At 32.6% G+C, this 26,273-nt stretch overlaps 2 protein-coding genes across 16 annotated transcripts; one reads left to right on the forward strand and one right to left on the reverse strand.

Moving 5' to 3' along the window:
• Positions 1 to 1,368: 1,368 nt before the first annotated feature.
• Positions 1,369 to 5,594, reverse strand: LOC107929626 (uncharacterized). 14 transcript variants are annotated; one of them, XR_005899418.1, is made up of 8 exons: positions 5,138 to 5,463; positions 4,318 to 4,459; positions 3,804 to 3,886; positions 2,842 to 2,882; positions 2,499 to 2,561; positions 2,310 to 2,403; positions 1,984 to 2,062; positions 1,369 to 1,658 (listed from the first exon to the last, which is right to left on the reverse strand). XR_005899418.1 is itself a non-coding variant. In XM_041074357.1 (7 exons), exons 2-6 carry the CDS (start codon positions 4,324 to 4,326, stop codon positions 2,039 to 2,041), a joined length of 231 nt encoding a protein of 76 aa, XP_040930291.1. In that variant the 5' UTR covers positions 4,327 to 4,459; positions 5,138 to 5,594; the 3' UTR covers positions 1,369 to 1,658; positions 1,984 to 2,038. The 14 variants fall into 14 exon arrangements, 4 of the variants coding, with proteins under 4 accessions (XP_040930291.1, XP_016716610.1, XP_016716609.1 ...); XR_001692862.2 differs by having other exon boundaries at positions 2,310 to 2,421; XR_005899421.1 differs by having other exon boundaries at positions 2,486 to 2,561.
• Positions 5,595 to 12,863: 7,269 nt separating this feature from the next.
• On the forward strand, positions 12,864 to 15,515 carry LOC107929641 (peptidyl-tRNA hydrolase, chloroplastic). Of its 2 annotated transcripts, none has more exons than XM_016861133.2 (5): positions 12,864 to 13,329; positions 13,442 to 13,526; positions 14,852 to 14,902; positions 15,027 to 15,077; positions 15,153 to 15,515. In XM_016861133.2, the coding sequence occupies exons 1-5, from the start codon at positions 13,249 to 13,251 to the stop codon at positions 15,203 to 15,205; spliced, it is 321 nt and encodes a 106-aa protein (XP_016716622.1). In that variant the 5' UTR covers positions 12,864 to 13,248; the 3' UTR covers positions 15,206 to 15,515. The 2 variants fall into 2 exon arrangements, with proteins under 2 accessions (XP_016716622.1, XP_016716623.1); XM_016861134.1 differs by having other exon boundaries at positions 12,870 to 13,329; positions 14,852 to 14,910.
• Positions 15,516 to 26,273: the final 10,758 nt, after the last annotated feature.

Here is a 26,273-nt window from a genome sequence, read left to right on the forward strand (position 1 = left end):
ATAGTTATAATTGTAGTAAAATATAATTTATTTATTAATTTCATAAGATATAATTCCATTGTATATCTACTTTTTTTTAAATACTGTTGTTAATATTAGGTGAATAATAATATCTTTAATGATATTCTCTTTTCTCAAGAAATTCACTTCATGAATTCAAAAAAATAACATAATTAATTAAAGTGTTTTGGGAGTTGATTTCTTCTCCCATCCAATCACTGAATGATAGGTGGCAAAGGGTTGGAAGATTATTATTCTTTCGGCAACTTTGAAAACCCTGGATTTTGTTCTATCTATTCTTCGTTTTCGTCATAACCAAAAAGAAAAAGAAAGGAGAATCTTGAAAAACTTACATTGGAGTTGAAACACCGCATTTCTTTTCATACTTCACTGTACCTTTGCATTCTTAACCTTAACAACTCTTTCAACTGGAAAAAACAAAAATAAAACTGGAGAAAATCAGTTTTCAACTTAATTTTTAATTTTTTTTATAAAACTTATCGTATCCAATAAAATAAAACATTTAATCATTATTATTACAACTTTCAAAAAAAAATCATGATTATTTGATGGATACCATAAAATTTTAAAATAATTAAACCAGTAACAAATCAATTAAATTACTAAAAATCGGTTGGTTTAAATATTTATTTTTATAAAATGATTGTTTCTGTATATATTATAAGGTTATTATTTGATACACCAGTGGTGGAGTTTTGTTGAGGGGGTCTACTTCTTCGAGAAAAATCTTCAAAATGTTGTCTATCAAGTAGTCGACTAGGCCCTCAACAACCGTTGGTATTGTCTTGGGTTCAGAATGGTCTGGGTTTTATCTTTCGACTTCACAGAGAGCCTCGAGGGTTCACAGAGTGGGAACACTTCAATTGATGGAGAAAGTATGTATTTTAGGGACACGTAGATAATTAATTGATGAAGTTGCACATAATGTGGATCAAACCATCAACAAAGACATAATTAGCCTTTTCAAGGAAATATGGTACCTTTGGGGCTCTTTGTGAAGTTGGGAAACAAAATCTGGGTCCCGAGACAATACCTACGATTGTTGGAGGCCGTATCGACAGCCTGACGAACGACAATTCGAAGACTTCTCTTTAATGGGTCAACCTCCTCACTACAGCAATACAAGTTTTTAGCAGCGCTTTCCCCAGAATCGCCGCTAAAGAACATGACCTTTAGCAGCACTTTCCCCCGAAATACCGCTAAAGACATGATCTTTAGCGACGCTTTCCCCAAAAACGCCACTAAAGACCATATCAAATTCAACTTCCTTTTTAATCATCTCATTTACATTCTTAGCTTAAATGATCATACAAAATTTAAATAACCTAACAATGGACACATTTTAAATTGTTTTTGAGTTCAAAAACTTTAATAGGATAACTTTTCATAATGTTTGATCAAAATGTTAAATAATCATCTTTGAAAACCCAATCTAATGACTACAATACACTTTCTTCTAAAAAGTAACATCTTTGAAACTTCCGCCGAATAAACAACATGATGTTCACTATAAGAAACTTCAACTACAAGCATACTACAATTACTTGTCAGTTTAATTCCAGCAGAGCTTCTTGATAGACCTGCTCCAGACCTGCACAAGTTCTTGTCAGTTGAAGTTGCTGCACCCATGATCATACCTAAAATTGCAAAAACATAGAATCAATGAACTCATATAGAGTATAACCAATCATCTGTGAGATTTGAAGTTCTTAAAATGATACATAAAGAAATTACATAATTTATACATATTTATTTCTCATTTTTTTCCTTGCTATAGATTTTTCAAAATAACCAATAAAATTATAATAAATTCCACTTTTAGCATAAATTCAAAGGCTTATGCAGCCAAAAAATCTTAAAATTTACCCTTAAATAAATCCATAGGTCCCTATATTACTCCTATTAAATCCTTAACCTTTAATTTACATTCAAGTAAGTTCTAACTTTGGAAGAAAAACACACCTGGAACTCTGCATTACGATCCTCAACTAATGATGGAAGCTGAGAAAGGCAAATTTCAGCAACCATGTCCCATGCATCCCTGGAATGTGCAGAAGAAAATTTTAAAATAAACAACTGAGAAACAAGTTGTAAAGTAAGTCAATATCCCTTGCAGTACCACATATGGTGCTGATGGGTGACCAAAGAATTATATAGCTTACATTTATAATCATTGGAATCAAGACAGTAGAAATAATTGCACAAAGTACTACAATCTAAGAAATAATTGGACAAATACGGTTTTTAGTTACTTGTAAACCAAATAAGGAATAACCCAAAAGTAGTACCTCATAGCACGATAGAGAGGGCGATACCACATTACGTAGCCACCAGGGACCCCAATTATGAAATATATAATGGCAAGAAACCAAATTGTTGGACCTGGAATAAAATATAAGCCTACAGTATGATAAAGATGTCAAAATAGAAATTAAACACTTGACGGATTAAGCACAATACTAACTTTGAAAACCCACCTTCTCCTTTGATCTAGGCTGTAGTAACAGCTACCACATTCCAAGTGAGACAAAGAACCAAACCTTCCATCCAAATAAAATTACAGACTTAAGTCAGCATTGGCCATAATAACAAATTGACAATTTAGACATTTTTCAAGATGTGAACAGAAATGAACATTAAAGCCAATACAAATCACATTTTTAACTAAAAGACTCACGAAAGACTTATACGTAAGAAGAGCAAGAAAAAAATGGAAAAAGAACAAGACCAATCCAAAACCAACATCCAAGCATTCCATCTTTTAACCGAACCAACCCGCCCTACTAGTTTAAACTTTAAAGAACAGAATTTGGAAAATACCTGATAAAGGGCGCAGGAAAGAATACTAGTTGAAGTCTAACCTGCATGAGAAACGATTTTAGCTCATCAAATCTAATAAATAATACTTCATTACTGCGTCAATAAATTCAGAACAAGATTTTGAAATTTCACATGAACCACGGCTCAAACCAAAATCAGTTTACCTCATGGCAGAACAATTAATAAAAAGATTTTAAAAAAAAGGGTCAATTGACTTAAATTATCTAGAAAAAGTCAACTCAAGAAAGGAAAGAAGAGTAAAAATGGCCCCATACTAAGTATATAACTCCAACAATAATGTTGTTTTGGAAAAAAAACTCCAATAATAATGGAATGAAAACGACAATTCCTATACAATGTGCTTTATAGGTAAAATTTTGCTGTCAAGATGACATTGTAGCAATAAATGATTTCATTAGGATAAATATCAAAATTAAATATAAATTTTAATTTAATATGTATTTTCATACATAAAATTTAATTTTTTATAATTTTATACATAAAATTTAAATTTAATTCAATTTTCACAAATCACTAACAACATTATCAAACTAACACTATTTTACATTGATATATTGCATACATAGACAATTATACTAATCCAATATGAAAATAAATGTATGTATTCATTTCTTTAAATATGTACAATTGAATCAAAATTAAAATTTTATGTACAGATATGAACCATGACACTTTATATATAAAATTGATATACATGAACTGCAAATTGAACCAAAGTTAATATATAAATTCGATGTTTATCTGATAGTATTATCCATCTTGAAATTATGCAAATTATAGGTAATTTTTGTTTCTTCTGTAAACTATATTCGTTTGGTTATGTGTAAAAAGTCTAATGCAAAGGATTTGAGTAAATGTAAAACATATTTGAAAAAATGAAAAATTCGAATAACATAAATCAGAGAAAGAAGTTGTATAACATTCAGCACCACAGTACATACATGATTTTGAGTTAACCAAGTCTGAAATGGCTGTTTCTGCTGCCTAATTTCTCAACAGCCCTGTTGCCACCATTTTCAAAACTCTTGCTAGGCACCAATAGCATACACGTATGAAGTCAAAAAGTTGTCAAAAATCAGTCCATAAAGCTAGGCACATGAATCATTGTTCTCAATGTTCTTTTCTAGTAGACCCACTACCCTCTTTTAAATGCAGACAATCAACAAGACAAGGTTAGCTCAGTGGCTAAAGGCTATCCTAAGTTTTGAGCTAGCCTCCTTGCTCTGTCGATTTGTAAAGATGAAATTTCTTTAGTGAAACACTTATATTCTTCATTTAAACAACTTTTAGTTACAAGCATATTAAGAATTCATTAACCCAAACTCTTAATGAGTGCTTGATGAACATGGCATGAATAGAAATTTTAAAAAACCAGATAGAAGAAAGAAAACAATTCATTATGCACATAATCCTGAATAACAGCTGCCAAAATTTTATTTAAAAGAAAATCCTCACCTCCTTCATGATTTCCTGGCAAGCTGTCGATTGATTTTCATCCTTACATAGAGCCAATTCCCTTTGAACATAACTCTTTAATGATTTTGGGAACACACCAGCCTCAAAGCAATAAAGCAGCCATCAATTATTGTTTAAAAATCTGAAATATGTAAACCATGATAAATCTTTTCTTTTTTCATAGGGAGGCAAAGGGCAGTTGAGGGCGCTTGTAACTAAACTATACAATCTAAATCTAAGAGAATAAAGGACTTAAGAACAATTTCCAAGAGTGATTTATGTCTAAATCATCATCTGCCACATTGCAAAGATGCATTTTAATTTAGCACTGCATAATCAAACAAGTTTAGCCATATCCGTTTTACCAAATACAATCTTTAAGATTGTAGTTTGGATATTTAAAAATACACTTAAAAGTGATAAAACTGTAAAAACTTATAAATTTCTCAAGATGATAAATTATTCTTTGAATTACAATTCAATTATACATCATGGCTGTTGTTTCCCTAAACAAAAGGACTACCACAAAATAGGATTAACATACTAACATGGTTGAGTAGATCCAGACCTTCATACTAACATGGTTCTTTTTACTTCTAATTAGTTTCAAAAGCTCTTTCCCAAACTCGCCCACCGTAAGGTTAACTTCCATAAATAATATTACAAGCATGAAATGAGCATTTCCTCGTTTGGTGAATTTTATCCTATATTACTCTCTCAGCAAAACAAGGAAGTTCTCCAAAGATACAAACTAAATGATCCTTAAAACTAAAATTTAAAAGGTAAAAGACAAAGAGTAAGCAGCAAAGTCGAAAATAACCTCTTGTGCCATTCTTCTTTGAAGTTATAAATGGCTTGAAGCAGTTTGGGCAAATTCTCCCGCGAGCATTCTTCCCTAACTGCTTACAAAAACAACTGTTCCTCCACCATCATCAGAATGTGCTATAAATCATTGGCAAAACAATATCGATCCATAAATTGAACTTGGAAGAGAGAGAATAAAGAGTTTTGATCGTAGTGGTGATGGCAGATCGAGCAACGATTTTGAATTTTTTTTATAAATCGAGGGTCAAACAGAACCCTAAAAATATTTTTTGACTAGGTGAAGCCATCGTGAAAACATAATAAAATAAATGGAGAGCAGTGGAGGGGAACAAAGTTGTAATCGCGCGAGGGTTAGAGGGGAAAAAAGTTGTAATCAAAACAGCACCGTTTTAATAAAAGTAAAAAAAAATTGCGTATTACTTTACCTTTTGTGGCGTTTATGAGAAAAACGCCGCTATTGCTTTACCTTCTGCCGCATTTATGAGAAAAACGCTATTGTTGCTTTACCTTTTGGGGCGTTTATGAAAAAACGCCGCTATTGCTTTACCTTTTGCGGCGTTTATACAAAAACGCCGCTAATGCTTTACCTTTTGCGGCATTTTCGATCCAAATGCCACTAAAAACGTCGCTAAAAACCTGTTTTGTTGTAGTGCCTTCAACATAATTTTTAATTCTACAAGCGAATTTATAAATCTGTCAAATATCTTTAATTGATATTTTAAGAAAAATAAAAACTAAATAAAAAACAAATATCGAGGTTTTTTAAGCGGGTTAGAAAACTCCACCACCATCAAAACATAATCCTTATATTATTACTTGTTTAGGGTAATTTAATAAAAAAAAGCCCATCTCCAAAATTATTTACAGAAATGGGTCAACTTCTTGATTATTTACCGGAAAGGTTCGAATTCCTCGAAAGTGCGTCCACGTTAGCGTGAAGTCAAGGGATGTGTTAGTAAAACACATACCTAGGGAAGCATTTTGCCCCGCTCCAATAGTCACTTGACCGTTTGACCTATAACGGTAAAAAAAAAAAAGAAGGCCTCCATTTCATTTTTTCACAGAAAAGTCCTCTCATAATTCTCTCTAAATTCTCTCCAAATTCTCTCAAATTTCTCTCATATTTTCTCAAAGCTCTTTTTAATTTTTGCAAAAAAGCTCTGTTTAATTTTTTTTGAATTAGTTTTTTTAAATTAAAAATATTCGATCGTGTTAGCAATGGCCGGAGAATTAATTCGTCTTGATAATAAACACATCTCCATCAATCAAATGACAATGGTAAGTGATAATTTTAATTAATTTTTCAATACTATTTAATGTTTTTTCATTTATTCAATTTTAATTAATTTTAATTTTATAATTTTTTATAACAGTCTGTAGATCGGGTGTTGCAATGCTATATCTGTAATATGTCTTGTCCTCCATCGCCGTTGATAGAGAATTACTTGCGGGACGCGGGTTTTTGGCACGTGGCCACGATAGGCCGGGGGTGCAAGTTAGACCCAAAACTAATCAGTGCGTTGATAGAGAGGTGGAGACTAGAGAAGCACACTTTCTATCTTCCATGCAGAGAGTGTACTATCACTCTAGAAGACATACAATTGCAATTGGGATTACCGATAAATGGGTACACAGTCACCGGATCCACTCAATCTGCTGATTGGGGAGCCCTATACTACGAGCTTTTGGGTGTTATTCCGGATAATATTAACAGAGGTCGGATCGAGATGGGCTAGTTACGAGACACATTTTCGAAGCCGGATAATGATTCGACTGAACTAGAAAGAACGATATGCTCGGGCATACATTCTTGAGATGATTAGATGTTATTTGATGCCGGATTTGTCACAAAACCGTGTACATCTGAGATGACTGCTGAAACTCGTTGATTTTAGAGCAGCTGGTGAATTTAGTTGGAGGTCTGCCGTGTTAACAACATTGTACTGGGAGACGTACGGAGCTACGCGACCGAATAAAGCCAAAATCGGAGGTTGTCTATCACTATTGTAATCATGGACATAGTTTCACTTTCCATTTTTATGTCCTCGAGTGAACCACCCATATACATTCCCATTGATAATGAGGTAAATTTTATATTAGATTTTATAATTATAACGTAGATTTATAATATAATTGCATGTTAAAAATTTATTTAATTAGGTGGGACCATTCAGCGAGTTATGTTGGAATACCCACCTCTCGTGAAGATATACGACTTCTATTAGACCGACGGTCAGAAGCACAAGTAAGTATTAAATAAAAGAGATATACATAATAAAATAGTCGTTTTGTATTTAGTATTTATTATTTAGTATTATGTATATAACTAATATTTTTATCATGTTCATATAGCTTCAATGGACACCATACGAGGATCCAGCAATTCGGGCAGTAATTCCGAATGAATTTTTTCAAAATCTAAACATTTGGCATGTGAAGGTCCTATTGGTCAACTATGCTATCGTGGAGATGCATCAGTCAAATAGAGTATTGTGATAGTTTGGATTCCGACAATTAATTTCTGTGGAACCTGAAGTGCTCGATGAAGAGCACAAAGTTGACTTGCGGCAATTGAAAACGGATTGACCGAGATACTGGTCAGAATATATCGAAATGTGGAAAAATCAGTATGATTATATACCTACTCGGGAACCAATCATCATTCTTGAGTTAGCGTGCGTGGCGGAATACATGCCATGGTTTAGGATCTATGGCAAGTCATATTTACTGTTGGAAGAGGAGAGACGACGGCAAATTTGTGTCCAAAGGGAACGACAAGGCCCTTTAAATCCAAGAAGAAGGGATGACGACGCGGGCCCATTAACAATGCCCACAAAATCATCTAGCCCATCAACAACGCCCACACAGTCATCGGGCACAACACTTCAACTGACGACACCCATATTACAGCCTTTGTAGATTATGCCAGGTGCGTATCCTAACCCTTATATGTATCCTAACCCTTATATGTTTCCTTTTCCCAGTCCTATGGCAGGTTGGAATGTATGGCCCGATTCATCTCCGTTCCTGATTACTCCGAGTCAACTACCAATCAATAGGCTGTCGTCGCATGAGGAATTGTACGAGGCGCCATCGGGGAGTCATTCTTTTTACCAATCCCCATCGCCTTATGGGATTCAAACACCTTCGCCATGGGTGATGCAAACACCTCTGCATTTATTATTCTATCAAGGTGGGTCATCCTCCCAACACCCACAACTAGATCCCCTGCCGGAGGAACCACAATCCCTACCGGAGCAACCACAACCCCTGCCGGAAGCTGAACCAATTAGAAATTCAGTGCGTAACCGGCGACGACCCCCATGTAGTACTGATTCCGACCAGCACCAATATTGATTTTTTTAATATATTTGTACAAAGTTTTTTTATATTGTTTCTTTTAATAAAATAAAAGTTGTTTTTAATATTTTAATTGTAATTTACTTTTTATAATTTTAATAAAATAAATGTTCTTTTGAATAAGGCAATATTTTTTATATTTTTAATAAAATATAAATAATGCAACATAATTTTATTACAATAACTATCTGCTATTCCAATTTGGACATGATTGAGTTGTATAGCCTGGGTTCTTACACCATCCGCACAACTTCTGTTGGTTCGTTGTTTCTCGGATATCCATATTGTTACGTATTCTGGTCGAGCAATATGAACTCTTTGGTTTGCTACGCAATTTTCTATCGATAATAGCTTAAATGAAGTAAGCGATACAGACGACCACTTACGTTCATTTGGGACCGGTGGGAATACGTGTGGGTGTCTCCACACGTTGTACATGTATTCTATTTTGTACACTTCATCGACATAGCTCATGAGATCTAGGCGAAGATTCTGATAAGCTATAATTACATGAACGCATGGATAACGTAGTGCGTCAAACGTCCCACAGTCACAAGTTATGTTTCTTAAGTGTACACGATATTGCCCGCCAATAATACCTTGGTTCGGTCTGTCAAACTCCATCACACAAAACCATAGGTTGTCACGATCGTGACATACTGTGTGCATAGTGTTGGCTTGTGTCTTTACCTTGTTAATTTCTTGCGATGCCTTCGTGCACCATATATGGCCTCCCTGTATTTGGCATTTATAACTCGTAGCTCATTTTGGAAATAGTGCCGCTAAACGAAAATATGTCTCTTACACAACCGATTTTATTGGCAAATGACGCGTTCCTTTTAGAACAGAATTTATGCATTCAGCCAGGTTTGAGGTCATATGACTATATCGTAGGCCGCTGTCGTATGCTTGTGTCCACTGTTCGATAGGTATGTTACAAAGGTAGTCTGCGCCTTCTTTGTTAACTGAACACAAAACTGCCAACATCTCATGAAAACGATCCTTACTTGTCTCATACCTTGCCAATATAAGTTGATAGCGAAAATTACATATCACTCTTCCATTCAGAATAAATTGAATATTACAAACAAAATTATATTAATAGAGATTAAATACCCATGTTGGTCACCTGCCATCGTTCAGTTGTAGATCGATATTGCCTATAGTAGTTAGACGCAACGTGCCTTAGGCAATACCGATGGTGTGTATGATGCCATTGGCTTCCCTGTCGCTCAATTATGGCTAGTATTCCAGTACCTCGATCCGATATAACGCAGATATTAGGTTGGGGGCAGACATGCCTCCTTAACCTAGAAAGAAAGAAATCTCAATCATCAGTTGACTCCCCCGATGTTATTGTAAACACAATTGGAAGGATTCTCTCATTGTCATTTTGTGCCATAGCTAGCAATAGCCGATGGGTATATCTACCATACATAAAGGTACCGTCAATTTATACCAATGGCTTGCAGTATAGAAATGCATCCCGACATTACTTAAAGCTCCAGAATAGAAGCTTGAACACTTGGCATCCACAGAGCAATCGGTCGTTGTAGGACGCAGGTGCCGTTTCAAGGTCTGTTATGCAACCTGGGACATATCTCTCCAGCACCTAACACCACTGCCACACTTCATTATATGAAGCGTCCTACTTACCATGTATATTTTCCAACGCCTTCTACTTAGCTATCCAAACCTTGCGGTAAGAGGGCGTGTACCTCAATTAGCTACGAATATTGGTAATTAAGACCGGCACTGAAGTCTTGGGATCCGTCTTCATCGTCGGTAGTATTAAGCTAGTTAATATATCTGAATCCATCTTGGGATGATCTTGTGAAACACTTGTGAACGAAGTACGTTAAATAATGCAACATTACGTAATAATGTATTATTCAAAAACCCTAAACACCTAGTGATACTACACCTCCAACACATGTATGTGGACCTTTATACTTTTTTATCTCCCACAAGCCTGTTCTTTTCTTCAACGAGGCCAAGATTTTCCATGAACATGTACCGTCTTTCACTGGAAACTTGGCCTCAAACTTATCAGATTTGGATTTAACCACGTTGTAGTTAACCCCGTTCATGATGTTATATTGTTTCAATGCACCAAGAAAACTATTCTTATTGGAAAACTCCTTAACAACTTCCAATTCAACCGAATCCAATGACGAACTTGTACGGGCACGCCTTCTGTGTGGTAGATCTGGAAACTCCAACGCATCATCTTGTGATAGATCGACATTATGCATGTGGGCTGGAGGCGAGTAAGCCTTGAATCACGGATCTTCTTCTCTTTCATCTGAACCCCCTTCAACATCTTCAAGTATGGTTGGAACAGGCTCTGGTTTAGAAAATAATGCAACTTCTGCACCATCGGGACTGGGCTCTTGAGGTGGATCCACATCGGACTCATTATCCGACCTACCATCATCTACAACGAACGAGGTCCCCTAGCCGGTGGATGTCGTAGGGAGTACATCATCCCTTATTGTGGACGTTTCATAACGTCTCCAATAAGATGTGGATTGTTAGCCACTAGAAGTTGATGTCATTCCCCAGTACGTATTTCTAGTATCAAACATCGACCCATCGAGGTGCATGTCTCATCCACCAACGGAGTGTCCTGTAGGGGTTGTGTATTCCATACTACTACCAAACACGGGTGCTTTCATGTTTTGCCACCCACTAAAGAAGTGTCGGGAATAGGTCGTGTATTCCTCTTGAATAGCAGTAGATGTTGAAGTCGCAAATGCATCATTTGGTGATGAAAATTATACATATAACTCAAGATAGGATGATCTACTAGCAATATGAGTCTGTACCATTGCTCTAAGTTACAATGACCTTTAATGTCAAATGAGTCATATCTCACGGGATCAACCGAAGCACAAAATTGATTCTTAATAGACAAAACTTTCATTGGCGTCGTTCTGAAGATTTTACGCCTAATTCTTTTACGAAGTTCTGTCAAATTTATGTTCTGGTTAAAAACTAGTCTCGTTGTGCTCTCCGATAAAAAAAACGCCATTCTCTGTGTAATAGACCTCACCATCATAGTAAATAACAATACTAATATGTTCATTCATCTTCAGTTTCTATTCTACTTTAGCCTCAATTTCTCTTGCTGTAACTTATGCAACCTAATAATGAAATTTGACTTATTTATAGTCTAAGGCCAAATAGGAACTACTATAGCAAAAGAGTGTCCACATAGGAGCTTTTTTCAGTAATTTTGCTGACAGTGTATCCTGTTTAAAGCGTTTTGGACACTATTTGTTCAAAAACGCCTTCTCAAAATTATTTTTCAGATACTACTGTAGCAAAAGAGCGTCCACGCGGGAGCTTTTTTCAGTAATTTTGTTGACAATGCATCCTGCTTGAAGTGTTTTGGACACTATTTGTTCAAAAACGTCTTCTCAAAATTATTTTTCAGATACTATTGTAGCAAAAGAGCGTCCACATGGGAGCTTTTTTCAGTAATTTTGTTGATAGTGCATCCTGCTTGAAGCGTTTTGGACACTATTTGTTTAAAAACGTCTTCTTAAAATTATTTTTTTCAGATACTACTGTAGCAAAAGAGTGTCCACGTGAGAGCTTTTTTCGGCAATTTTGCTGACAATGCATCTTGCTTGAAGCGTTTTCGACACTATTTGTTTAGAAACGCTTTCTCAAAATTATTTTTTCAAATACTACTGTAGCAAAAAAATATCCACGTGGAAGTTTTTTTCAGTAATTTTGCTAATAGTGCATTCTAATTTAATTAATTAACTTTAAAAATCCTAAACCCTAAAACCATAAACACAATAAACCCTAAAACCCTAATCCTAAAACCATAAACTCTAATTTAATTAATTAACCTTAAAACTCTTAAACCCTAATTTAATTAACCCTAAAACCATAAACACGATAAAACCTTAAACCCTAAATCCCTAACCCTAAACCTTAAAACTATAAACCCTAATTTAATTAATTAACCTTAAAAACCTTAAACCCTAATTTAATCGATATTTTAAATTAATAGTTAATTCAATTAATTAACCTTAAACCCTAATTTAATTAACCCTAAAAACCTAAACACAATAAAACCATAGCTCTTAAACCCTAACCCTAAACTCTAAAATCCTAAATCAAGCACAAAAAATCATAACCCTAAAAAAGGGGCAAAACGCTCCCCCAGGGACACGTTTTGCTGACACATCCCTAACTTCGCATTGACGTGAACGAACTTTCTGAGAATTTAGACCTTTTCGATAAATAATCAAAAAATTAACCCATTTTCGTAAATAATTTTAGAAATGGGCATTTTTTAGTAAATTACCCTACTTGTTTGTATTTACCTTCTTACTATTTATTTGTTAACAGCATGTTTGGTTGGCATGAATAGCCATTCCATTCCTTGCCTATTCCGCGCGCTACAGTGATTACACCCCTATTACACTGTTTGGTTCACCGTTTACTATTCCACCGTTTTGCTATTACTTGTTTATTCCCTCAGCACCTGTAATAGGTATTCAGGGGTGGGGGTAAGGAATTGGTATTCACCGTTTACTGATTTCTTCTCCCCAAAATTTTGAGACCAAAATATCCTACTTTCTTCTACCCAAAAAGTTTGCTCCAGATTTCATATCCCCAGATCTCATCCTTCCTTCAAAATTTCTGCCGCTACCAAAAGAACCATGACTCAATTCCCTAATTTTTCCACGAAAATTTCAAATTCTTCTCTCGCCAATACGGCGGAAGATGCCCAGGTGTCGCTGCCCGAGCCCAGGCCGCAGTCTCTGCCTCGCAAGCCGTGGCTCATCGTCAGTCTCGGTAATCCCGGTAAGAAATTCAATGGCACCAGCCACAACGTATTAATACGTCCTCGTTTTAATTTTTTTAACGAATTTAATGTTCTTTTAATGATTTTTTTGTTTCATTTTTTTACCAACAGGTGGTTTTTATGATGGTAGACGCTATAGCTAAGGCTAAAGGGATTTCTATTAACACAGTTAACTTTAAAGCTCAGATTGGAAAAGGTACCTTTTAAAAAAAAGTTCAATCTTCGAATGACTTTCACTATTGTTAAATTCAAGAACTTCAATATGCTTTGATGTATTGCATGCCTGTTGAAAATATAATAGCCATGGAACTTTGCTGGAATGGGTTATTGTTTCTTCATAAATTTATCATTTAGACATGATAGAGTCCCAAATTTCTAATTCTAGACTAGTATATTGCTTTGATATTAAGTTGATTCTACTTCTTCCAATTTTGAATAACTGTATGTAGTGTATTTGAAGGGTATATTTCGTAATGGGTACTTAATTATCTATCCATACTAATATAATGTCTTTGACTGAGTTGGTCTCACTTGTTAAACAGATTGTTTTATTGTTTTATTGTTTTATGGTTTTGGTGATTGAAGGATATATTTTGCAATTGAAACTTCTAACTGATTGTTTTATGGTTTTGGTGATGAGATGTGCTGTAAAACACTAATAATTATATATTCTTTGATGTTCATAATCTACCACTAGCCTCCCACATGTCATTAACGAACCTAAGGGAGACATTACCTGCCTGAGGCATCTTGAGAGTGTTTGTAACTTGTATGCCACTCATACCTTAAAAAGTTTTAACTGCAATTGTTTGCAACTTTATTCTTGATTTTGAATGCTTTAGATGAAGATACTGTTTTACATTGTAACCTTGAAGAGTGCATTTAGATTACTCATTGGGAAAAGATCCTCCCTTCTACTACAAAAATAATGGAAGTTTCAACTACTTTGTTTAAAGGGAGTAATTTACCCTCAATTAAAATTATGGCCGAAATTTTAATGATTTTTAAGATATATAAAATTTAACTAAAAAAATATCAACCTTAGATTTAGTTGAAAGTGGATTAGTGACCCTTGGATAATGGAAACTAATTAGATTAAACAGTAAAACAAACAAGAGTGTATTGGATAATGGAAACTGATTAGATTAGAATCCCACCTAAGTTTATCTTTGATTTGGATGATGGCAGACAATAGCAGCTGCAATTCTTAGTGACTTCACAATTTTCATATTTTTTGAGAAACTTATTTAATACGTGGCATAAACTATCCAAAAAGCTTCTATACTTCATCTTCTTCCATATTAGTTTAAGCATCAAGATTGGTATTTCCTTATGCATAAAGATAATAAAACATAAGTTTTAGCCTGATAGATGGAAAATAAAAAGTAAAAGTTTATTCATTTCAATGAAAATTGTAGGTAAATTACAAATGAATTCATGTTCTAAAATTTTCTTAGGCAACTCAGAATGTCCCATTATGCAATATTTAATTTGAGATAGTTACTTTTTTCGGATTTATAGGAAATGTTCCTGTCATGCTTGCCAAACCGCAAACGTTTATGAACTCAAGTGGTGAGTCTGTAAGTGAGCTATCTCAAAGGGCCTATATAATGTTTTAGAGAGACTAAGATTCTCACCTGATTGAAATTACTATAGTTCTAATATCCATTGGATGGTTTCACTTTACATATTGAAGGTTGGGGCCATTGTATCATATTACAAGATTCCATTGAAGCAAGTTCTGGTGGTAATTTTCTTCCTTTATTATGACTTAATGATAATCTTTTCCCTCCCCCTTCGCACTTACAGTTCCTTTCTACAGATTTTTGTGCATCCTTGATCCCAACCCACCGCATGAAAAAGTTCCAGATTTGAAGCTTAGAGATTTCTATTTTGTACTTTATATAATTGTTTTTTGATTTGTTGTCTTGCATGAAGTGATCTACTACACTTTCAATGGAGAGAATATTTGCTTAAAGTGTAGGACACAAATGATTAAATTGTGTTGTTTAAGATTCGAGAATCAAGAGGTCTTAGTCTCCCAATTGACTTCCTTGAGCTAGTTTGATAAGCATGCAAGTCCTATTGTTTCTTGATGATTAATGTGTTGTTTTTTAAGGATAATTGAATTTCTCAAACACTAGTAAACTGTTTTAATCGAGAATTATTATTTTTTCTGTTTTAACTATTATTTTTCATTTATTATTCAAGTTTTAATTTAATTTTTATGGATTGATGTAATAGATTTGTTTTAATTTAATTGTCTAAAATTCAGTACAATATTCAGAAGATAATAGTAATGGTTATTGAATTTATGTTTATTAAAAATTAATCAATAATTGAGTTGAAGTAAACCGGTGAAATGCTTACAAATAAATATTCTTTTAAGTTTGGATTCAATCTTTAAAATTGCATATAAAAATACCAAAAGATGAGAACACCGTTATATAAATATTTAATTATTTTATTAAAATAATTAACTTAGAAACAAATATTATATTTTTGTTCATGTAAATAATTCTTAAATTTGAATCTAGATAATTATTTTAAATTTTATTAAATCATATATTTTAATTAAAATATATTTAATATTAATTATTTCAAATTATATTTTATAGTATCATATATTATGATTTTAGTAAATTCATATAAGAATATTGATTATTAGAATTTTATTAAATTATATATTTTAATTAAAATATATTTAATAATTATTATTTTAATTTATATTTTACAGTATCATATATTATGATTTGAGTAAATTCATATAAGAATATTAATTATTAAGAATTTTATTAAATTATATATTTTAATTAAAATATATTTAATAATAATTATGTTTAAATATGAGTAAATTATTTATTATTGATATTAATAATCTTATTAAAATTTAAATAAAATAATTTACCAAAACAAATTTCTGCTAATTATTAAGAATTTTATTAAATTATATATTTTAATTAAAATATATTAAATAATAATTATGTTTAAATATGATTAAATTATTTATTTTTGATAATAAATAATCTTATTAAAATTTAAATAACAATAACAATAATCATTTACCAAAACAAATTTATGCTAAGGGTATTCTGGTCATTTTAGTTTTCTCCATTATGCTATTACACCTCTATTACATTCAACCAAACACAGTTTTACTATTACGCTTCTATTCCATTACATTCAACCAAACAGTTGATTTGCTATTACACATCTATTCCATTACACCTCTAATCCAATACACATCTAATCCAATACACCTCTAATCCAATACAGCGAACCAAACGTGCCCTAAGTTTTTTGAATTTTTTTCATGAGGAATTTATTATTTCTATTTTTTATTTTTCAAACAAAAAATCAACTGTTTGAATCATTGATTATTGGTCTGATTTTTGCAATATTACATTTTAAATTTATATTACATTTTATACCATTTAATAAAAGGTTAATATTTGACATATTAACAATATCTATTTTTAATTTTATAAGTAGAGTTAAAAAAAATTCACGCGCCTCATTTTTTATATATTATTATATTTTATAAGACATTTGTTATCACCTCAATCTTACTTGTGGACTAAAAATTTCATTAGTAATACATTAAATATTTTTCCTTTAGTAAAATATATATATTTATTGGGTGAGTATTTTGTAAACTGGTAATGTATTTTTTATTTAATAAGTAACCTTTAAATTTGACGTATTTTTTAAAAATGTATATTTTTAATAATTTATTATAATCTTATAGGAAATTTGTCAACACTTATTTTATTTATGGAGGTTAAAAAACTCAATTGATAATGTATCAAATATTTTCTCGTAGTTATTAAAATTTTATTATACATATTTAATATTAAGATTATTTATTAATGCAAGCAATTCCATTGATGTAATCGGAAGTTTCAAATGTTTGGAGTCATTGTTTTATAAACTTTGAAAAATGTTTTTTTTTTTAATTTCTTTTAAGCATGCGTACTTAAAATTCAAACTCAAATGTCATAACTATTCCACGTTTTGTGCATTTTCCGGTTCCTTTTTAGGCGGCCATAACACTAAGCAATAATCTTTATCTACGATTTCAACAAAATCCAAAGAAGGCATTTATTAAATGCTTAATGTTGAATTTGACCCTCCATATGTATGATTTTCTATTTTGGTACTTAAACTTTTTAAAATTAATATTTAATTTTTTTAGATTGATACTTAAATTATCATTCTATTATCGGGTTCAACTCATTTTCTGTAACAGTGTTAAAAAAACTAGTTGTCACATGGCGCCAATAAAAATGTGTCACGTGGCACCTTTCAACCAATCACAATGTTCCACAAGGTACTTAGGTTTATTTAAAATAAAAAAATTGACCCTATTGGATATGGTGTCCCAAGTGTCGTGTTTTTTCTATGTACACTTGTATTTTTATGAATAGATTGGTTTAATAAAATTATCCATGAATTGCATTAATACCCTTTGTATATTGTCCTCAATAGTTTTTGCATGCAAGGTAAAATGGAAGTAAATATTATCTCACTGGTTATTTAATATTTGACTAATAATAAGCAGTATTACGTGGCCAGATCGTAAGATGGAAATACAACTTGTATTAGTAGATAAACATAAACATGTCTTTAATCTAATTGAAAATGAGCAAACCGATTGAAAGACTAATATTTCGTTTATCAAATCCAATTGAGGAGATACTTTTTCTCGAACATCGAAGCGTATAAATCTTAGAAAATAAAGACATAGATGTAACTGACTGGGTTGACAATATATCAGACAAGACCCAAATAGAATAGATCCTGAATTCGTTTATGGACTTATTCACTTGTGATGTTCAGTATAACATACCTTAATCTTGAGTGGATGATAGACTACATATGTATGACTCATATAGTTTGATGTAAGTAAAAGCTTGAGTTAAATAGATAAGAAACTGAAAATTGATGCGTTGGATATACGACTTCTGTAGTATGTAGCATCATTCACAATAGTAGAATTCATAGCCCAAGAAATAGGTAAATGATATCCTCTTATTGGCATTACATGATAGATGAAAAGTAAACATGGTCACGGATCATTTGTCTTTATGATGGATGACTTAATTACTATTTGATAGTAATTGACTTTTCATGGAGAAAGATGTAATGGTTACCATGAGATTAAATAGGATCATATTGGGAAAACGAATTTATCCCAAAGAGACTAAGGATATCCTATGAGGTAACACACTTACGATAAGATCATTTGATGAGCACTAATCAAGTAGCATTTGTAATGGTATATAATTGGGAAGAGCTCAGTCACAATACTATAGTGGAATGACTTTATGACTAAATGAGTTTATAATCAATAGGCGAGAAAAGCTGGAACTTAATTATAAATCATTTGGGCCCTAATTACATTTGTTCATTTAGTCCCCTCTCTAGCTCGTTGAAACAAAAAATGAATTACATATAGAATTAAACGAATACAAATGGATAAAAAGGATATAGCTAGAGAAATAAGTTACATTTGGAAATGAATATAGTTTCTTACTAAATATGGAAATGACCTGAGAATTAATTTAAGTTTTTCGAATTATTATTTTCAAATAATTGAAGTTCGAAAATGAATTTAAATTAATTAGTCATTGTGAATCCATTGAATATGAAAATTAACTATATTTTATCATATATTCTTTTACAATAAAATTGTCGTGGTTTTAAAAAAATTAGAATTGAGTTGAGAAATTTATTTAATAGAATAATTAATTAATTTAAATTAATTTAATAAATAATATTTATTTTAGAAAATAGAAAAATATGTATTAAGTTGGATTAAATTATAAAGTGTTGAGTTAAAATCCAGGAAGCGCATATATTTGGACTTGATACAGGAGGAGCCAAAACCCCTCATAATATGTATGAGGGGCGACAACCCTATTATATTTAACTAAGGTTAATCGCCGCGCTCTCTTAGTATAATTAGGAGACTTGTTTTTCCAATCAGATAAGTATTATTTATATTATACTAATTCAACTAAGATTCTTCAATCCTTACTTACAAATAGATGACACTAGTAGAACTAAAAATACACAACTTTGAGATATTGTTATTCTGTCTGAAAATAGTGAGAATTTATTTTCTAAGTATAAAATATAATTTTCATGAATGACTATACTACCAGTTTCTATAGAGAGAGATTTACTTTCCTACTGAAAGTAAAAAAATGTTATTTATAGTTTTGTATTTGATTGGTGATTATTCGAGCCTACAATCGAAGCGATTTGTGGTACAAAAATAGTAGAAAAGGTAATTCAGTTGGAAGTTGGACCGACAAGGACTCATCTCGTACAAAACACATGTATTTTTTAATAAAAATTTATTGTTATAAATATCACAAATCGACTCAATTTTCAAAATTTTTATTTTTTCATTGTGACAGAAAACTATTTTTAAACTAGATATTTTTTCCAACAAACTCACCATTACCATCATTGACTGGTCGTTGACCATTCATGTGGCGCTATTAAAACATGCCACATCACCTCTTTTAATATTATTTATAAGATATATTTTAAAAATGTAAAAAACAATATATAATATATTAATAATTAAAAAAATTAAAAATTTAAAAACATATAAATATAATTTAAAAAAATCAAAATCTTATATAAAAATTGAAAAAATGAATACAAATTTTAAAAAAAGTATTTAAATTTTAAAAATTTGCAAAAAAAACCATAATTTTTTAAAAAATGTATATTCTAGAAAATTTTTCTTTTAAGTTTTATTTTTTCAAAAGCTCTAAATTCTAAAAATTGAAAACAATATATCTAACAGTATATATATAAAATTAGAAATTTAGATTCTTTTTTTGAAAGTTTAAAATTTAGAGTTACAAAATTGGTCACTAACATTTACATGTTTTGTCAAAATGACCTTAATTGTATTTTTTAGTCTTTTTTGGCCATCAACCTTTGTTTTTTTTTTCAAACTGCTTTTTCTAAAAGATCTAATGAAAGTACAATAAAAAAAATTAATGGGGATGGTATGAAATATTTGTAATGAGATGTAATTTATTATTTAGGTAACCTAATAATATAATTACATGTGAAAAATAATAAAATAAATAAATGAAATTTTAAAAAATAACTCTTAATTTAAAGAAAATAAACATAATTATCTAAAATAAGGTTTCAAAATGAATATATACATTTGTTTATTGAGAGGTTTCAAAAAGATAATTAATAAATCAAACTAAAAATACTGAATGCTTGCATTTATTTTGAAACTTTTTTTCTTTGGATAATTATTTTTATTTTCTTTAAATTAAGAGTTATTTTTCTAACTTCATGAATTATTTATTTTATTATTTTATTATTTTTCACATGTAATCATTTTTTGGGTTATCTAAGTAATAAATTATATCTCATTAAAAATATTCTATATATAAAATTCCACATAATCCTGTTAACTTTTTAATGGTACTTTCATCAAATCTATTAAAAAAAGCAATTTGAAAAAAAAAAATCATGGTAAAAAAAAGGCTCAAAAATACAATTAGGGTCATTTTGACAAAATATGTAAACGTTAGTGACCAAAATTATCATTAAGCCTAAAAAAATTATTACGAAATTTCATTTTTTATATAATATTTTGATTTTTTAAAATTAATATTTATATATTTTTATTTTTTAAGCTTTTTTGAACTATTTATATATTATATACCATTTTTTACATTTTTAAACAATATATTGTATATAATATTAAAAACAAAAAAGAAGGGTAACAATCTTTACCTTACGTATATTTTCTTCAAAGATCAATTATCAAAGTTGCCATGGTTCACACAAAGGCGAGTGATGGAGTCGAGTGATTCGGCTCTGGTGATACCAAATGATGTGATTCGGGTCGGGTGATGGAGTCGAGTTCACGTAGTTGCCCAATCATAGACCAGAAGAGTCGTTCGTGTCTTGGTCTTAGAAGTAGAAGTTATATGGATAGGTTCGAATAAGCGGAAGGGGTTCAAGAGAAATGTAAAGGGTAGTGATAGGTTCGACTAAGGAAACAAAGATGGATGTTGGATAGGTGGTTCGGGTTTGGTGATAACAAGAAAGAAATTCGAAGATGGGGATGGATTAACGAACTTAACGCCAGGAATGATTCAACACTAAAAAGTGTCACCCCGGTTCCTATATTGTTAAGGTGGATAAATGGAATAGAAGGATAGGTGAACGCCACACCAAATATGGTGATAAGTTCAAACAAGATCGGTAGACGCCACTAGCACAAACTAGATAAGTCTTTGAAACTTGTATGAGATATGAGAGGAAGCAACCTCACAAGAACAATGTTCATTCAATAATTTGGCAAAAAGTCCTTTTACAAAGAAATAAATAAACTATTTATAGTCTAACAAGTGATAGCCGAATGGTCAAGTTAACTAGCTTAAAGGCTAAGTAATTTAGCTAAGAATACACTAGAATATTCTAGAATAAATCATTAAAGGGTTAAGTCCAATTCGGCTGATTGAAACTTCAATGGGCAGCTTCATGGTTAAGCAAAATTGACTTGGATGAATGTGAATGAATGGTAGCTCAATAGCTTGTCTAAATTCGTCCAGGATTGAATGGAGCATTAAAGAAGTGTCTTTTGGCCAAATAGACACCTAGGGAAGTCATTTGGATAGCAAACGATTCATTTATCAAGAACTAGATGCATTCTCCCATTCGTTGTAACTTGCTGTCCATGCATCTTCTCTTAATCTTCATTCATGAATTGAAGTTGGAAATTGATTATGCAGCTACCCCTTGGCCGAATAAGTACTTAGGAAACTCAATAGATCACACACATACATTTGGTCATGCATGGAACTTAAAGGGGTCTTGATTCTGGCCGTTCATGAACATATAATAAATGTCCTTTATATATGCATGTGTGCTGTCCAAAGGAGAAGTATCTTCATTAATCCAAATGCATGTAATTTACCATCCATGTACATAGACTTAATTCCCTCCAAGCATTGAACCAAGCCATGCATGAATCTTCTCATTCATTGAACAAACCCGTACATACACCTAGCCTTTAATGTATGTCCATGTTCGGCTGAAACTACAAAGACATGAACACATTTAATTATATCATTTAATCAAAATTAAACAGCAACTAAAAAATTAAATAATAACCAACTAATTTCGGACACATTAAATTAAAATTAGCTAGCATATTAAATTCTGCTAGCTCAAATAAACAAAAACAATTAATGAACTAATTTGAGCTAGGGAATTCGGCATGACCTGTAGCAAATTAAGTTAAAACAAAGTTAAAACTTAGTTTATTAAAATGAAATAAGAAACAAGCTGGAAAGAAGCTAAAACAAGCTCAAACGAGCTGAAACAAGCTCAAGTGAGCTGGTTGGAGATGAATTGAGCTGGGGAAGCTGGAGAGGAGCTGAAGTCAGTTTGAAAAAGAGTGCATTGAGTCTTCAAAGAGATGTCCACAGCTTTCCAACGTCAAGGGGCTTTGTTTCATCCCAAATTCGAGTCAACAAAGCTATTAAAGCTTCTTGAAGTTGCTTGGTACATGCTCGAGTCATGGGGCCTTTTGGGAGCTCGATAAGGTCTTGATTCGCACTTGTTGGAGCCCCGAGTGTGCATACATCAAGTCATTTTCGGTTACAAATGAAGTGGCTGTTACAAGGTATGTTTTATACATCATTTAAAGGAGGTTTAAGGAGCATTTAATAATCCAAATTAATTGTGGCAGTAACATTTCCACTACCAATGATGTATGCACGCCCGGGGCTCCCACAAGTGCGAATCAAGACCTTATCGAGCTTCCGAAAGGCCCTATGACTCGAGCACGTACCAAGCGACTTCAAGAAGCTTTAACAGCTTTGTTGACTCGAATTTGGGATGAAACAAAGCCCCTTTCATTGGAGAAGCTGTGGACATCTCTTTGAAGACTCAATGCACTCTTTTGCAAACCGACTTCAGCTCCTCTCCAGCTTCCCCAGCTCAATTCAGCTCCAACTAGCTCACTTGAGCTTGTTTCAGCTCGTTTGAGCTCGTTTTAGCTTATTTACAGCTTGTTTCTTATTTCATTTTAATAAACTAAGTTTTAAGTTTGTTTTAACTTATTTTGCTACAGCTCATGCCGAATTCCCTAGCTCAAATTAGTTCATTAATTGTTTTTGTTTATTTGAGCTAGCCGAATTTAATATGCTAGTTAATTTTGATTTAATGTGTCCGAAATTAGTTGGTTGTTATTTAAGTTGTTAGTTGCTATTTAATTATGATTAAATGATATAATTAAATGTGTTCATGTCTTTGTAGGTTCAGCCAAATCAGCCAAACATGGAGATACATTAAAGCTAGGTACATGTACGGGTTTGTTCAATGAATAAGAAGATTCATGCACGGCTTGGTTCAATGCTTGGAGGGAATTAAGTCCATGTACATGGATGGTAAATTACATGCATTTGGATTAATGAAGATACTTCTCCTTTGGACGGCACACATGCATGTATGAAGGGCATTTATTGCATTTCATGAACGGCCAAATTCAAGACCCCTTTAAGTTCCATGCATGGCCGAATGTATGTGTGTGATCTATTGAGTTTCCCAAGTACTTATTCGGCCAAGGGGTAGCTGCATAATCAATTTCCAACTTCAATTCATGAATGCAGATTAAGAGAAGATGCATGGATAGCAAGTTACAACGAATGAGAGAATGCATCTAGTTCTTGATACATGAATCGTTTGCTGCCCACATGACTTCCCTAGGTGTCTATTCGGCCAAAAGACACTTCTTTAATGCTCCATTCAATCCATGGACGAATTTAGACAAGCTATTGAGCTGTCATTCATTCACATTCATCCAAGTCAATTTTGCTTAACCATGAAGCTGCCAATTGAAGTTCCAATCAGCCGAATGTGGACTTAACCCTTTAACAATTTATTCTAGAATATTCTAGTGCATTCTTAGCTAAAGTACTTAGCCTTTAAGCTAGTTAACTTGACCATTCGGCTATCACTTGTTAGACTATAAATAGTTTGTTTATTTCTTTGTAAAAGAACTTTTTGCCAAATTATTGAATAAACATTATTCTTGTGAGGTTGCTTCCTCTCATATATCGTACAAGTTTTGAAGACTTATCTAGTTTGTGCTAGTGGCGTCTACCGATCTTGTTTGAACTTATCACCTTCTTTGGTGTGGCGTTCACCTATCCTTCTATTCCATTTATCCACCTTAACAATATAGGAACCGGGGTGACACTTTTTAGTGTTGAATCATTCTTGACATTAAGTTCGTTAATCCATCTCCATCTTCGAATTTCTTTCTTGTTATCACCAAACACGAACCACTTATCCAACATCCATCTTTGTTTCCTTAGCCGAACCTATCACTACCCTTTACATTTCTCTTGAACCCCTTCCGCTTATTCGAACCTATCCACCTAACTTCTACTTCCAAGACCAAGACACGAATGACTCTTCTCGTCTATGATCGGGCAACTACGTGAACTCGACTCCATCACTCGAGCCGAATCATATCACGAGGAGAGTCGAGTTCACGTAGTTGTCTAATCGTAGATGAGAAGAGTCTTTCGTGTGTTGGTCTTGGTGCTTTGGGGTCGGCTTCAAAATGGTTACAAGGGATAAGATGAATGGGTGTACGGGTAGGCTAAAAAGAAAATTTTTAATGTAGTGTGGCTTTTTGGGGGGGTACAAAGTTGATGAAAAAAACACTTGACGATTGAAACAAAGGTATAAGCAGTAGAGAATAATTTTTTTTAAACACTTCACCTTTTTTTATAATTTCGTATTTCCTTCTTCTTCTTTTTTTACTTTAGAATAATGCTATTACAATAGGAAAACAAAATACAACTTAATTTTTTTCACAACGAACCTATTTTGATCTTGATAAGAACGTCGGCGCTCCTCGTTTTACAAGCTCTGATGCCAAATAATGTGATCTGGTTCGGGTGATTGATTCGAATTCATGTGGTTGCCCGATCATAGACGAGAAGAGTCGTTCGTTACTTGATCTTAGAAGTAGAAGTTGGATGGATAGGTTTGATTAAAGCGGAAGGGGTTCAAAGAAGTGAAAAGGGTAGTGATAGGTTCAGCTACGGAAACAAAGATGGATGTTGGATAGGTAGGACGGGTTTGGTGATAACAAGAAAGAAATTCGAAAGATGGGGATGGACTAACATGTAGTAGCCGAATGGACAAATTGACTAACTTAAGGGCTAAGTATTTCGGCTATGAATGCACTAGAATAATCTAGAACAAGTCCTTAATTTGCTAGGGCTAGATTCGGCTGATGGGAACTCCATTGGACAGCTTCATGTGTAAGCAAAGCATCTTGAATGAATGTGAAGCCTTAGAAGCTCAATGGTTTGTCTAGGTTCGGCCATGGGGTGCATGAAGCTTCTAAGAGGTGTCTCTTGGCCGAATAGGTGCATAGAAACTCCAAAAGTTCTCTCACATACATTCGGTTATGCGTGGAACTTGGAAGGAAGCTTGAACCTGGCCGTACATGAACTTGCAATAAATACCCTTCATACATGCATGTGTGCCGTCCAAAGGGAATGTATTCTTCATAACACAATGCATGTAATTAGTCTTCTATGAACATGAACATAATTTCTCTAAGCATTGAACCAGACCATGCATGAATCTTCTCATTCATTGAACAAACCTGTACATGCACCTAGCCTTTAATGTATCTTCACATTCGGCTAAACCTACAAAGACATGAACACATTTAATTATATCATTTAATCATAATTAAACAACAACTAACAACCTAAAAAACAACCAACTAATTTTGGACACATTAAATTAAAATTAACTAGCATATTACATTCGGCTAGCTCAAATAAACAAAAACAAGTTAATGCAATAAATTGAGCTAGGGAATTCGGCATGAGCTGTAGCAAATTAAGTTAAAACA

The sequence above is a fragment of the Gossypium hirsutum genome, chromosome A08 (genome assembly GCF_007990345.1).
Source record: "Gossypium hirsutum isolate 1008001.06 chromosome A08, Gossypium_hirsutum_v2.1, whole genome shotgun sequence".
Classification (NCBI taxonomy): Eukaryota; Viridiplantae; Streptophyta; class Magnoliopsida; order Malvales; family Malvaceae; genus Gossypium; species Gossypium hirsutum.

Excerpts from the sequence above, each read along its gene's own strand:
- LOC107929626 (XM_016861119.2), bottom strand. Across the intron at positions 2,883-4,317 it reads GCCAGGAAATCATGAAGGAG|GTTAGACTTCAACTAGTATT; the intron begins GTGAGGATTTTC and ends TTTCTCATGCAG. Across the intron at positions 2,422-2,498 it reads AGCCTAGATCAAAGGAGAAG|GCTTATATTTTATTCCAGGT; the intron begins GTGGGTTTTCAA and ends ATCATACTGTAG.
- LOC107929641 (XM_016861133.2), top strand. The coding sequence starts at position 13,249 with ATGCCCAGGTGTCGCTGCCCGAGCCCAGGCCGCAGTCTCTGCCTCGCA. Across the intron at positions 13,330-13,441 it reads CGTCAGTCTCGGTAATCCCG|GTGGTTTTTATGATGGTAGA; the intron begins GTAAGAAATTCA and ends TTTTACCAACAG. Across the intron at positions 15,078-15,152 it reads CATTGAAGCAAGTTCTGGTG|ATTTTTGTGCATCCTTGATC; the intron begins GTAATTTTCTTC and ends TCCTTTCTACAG.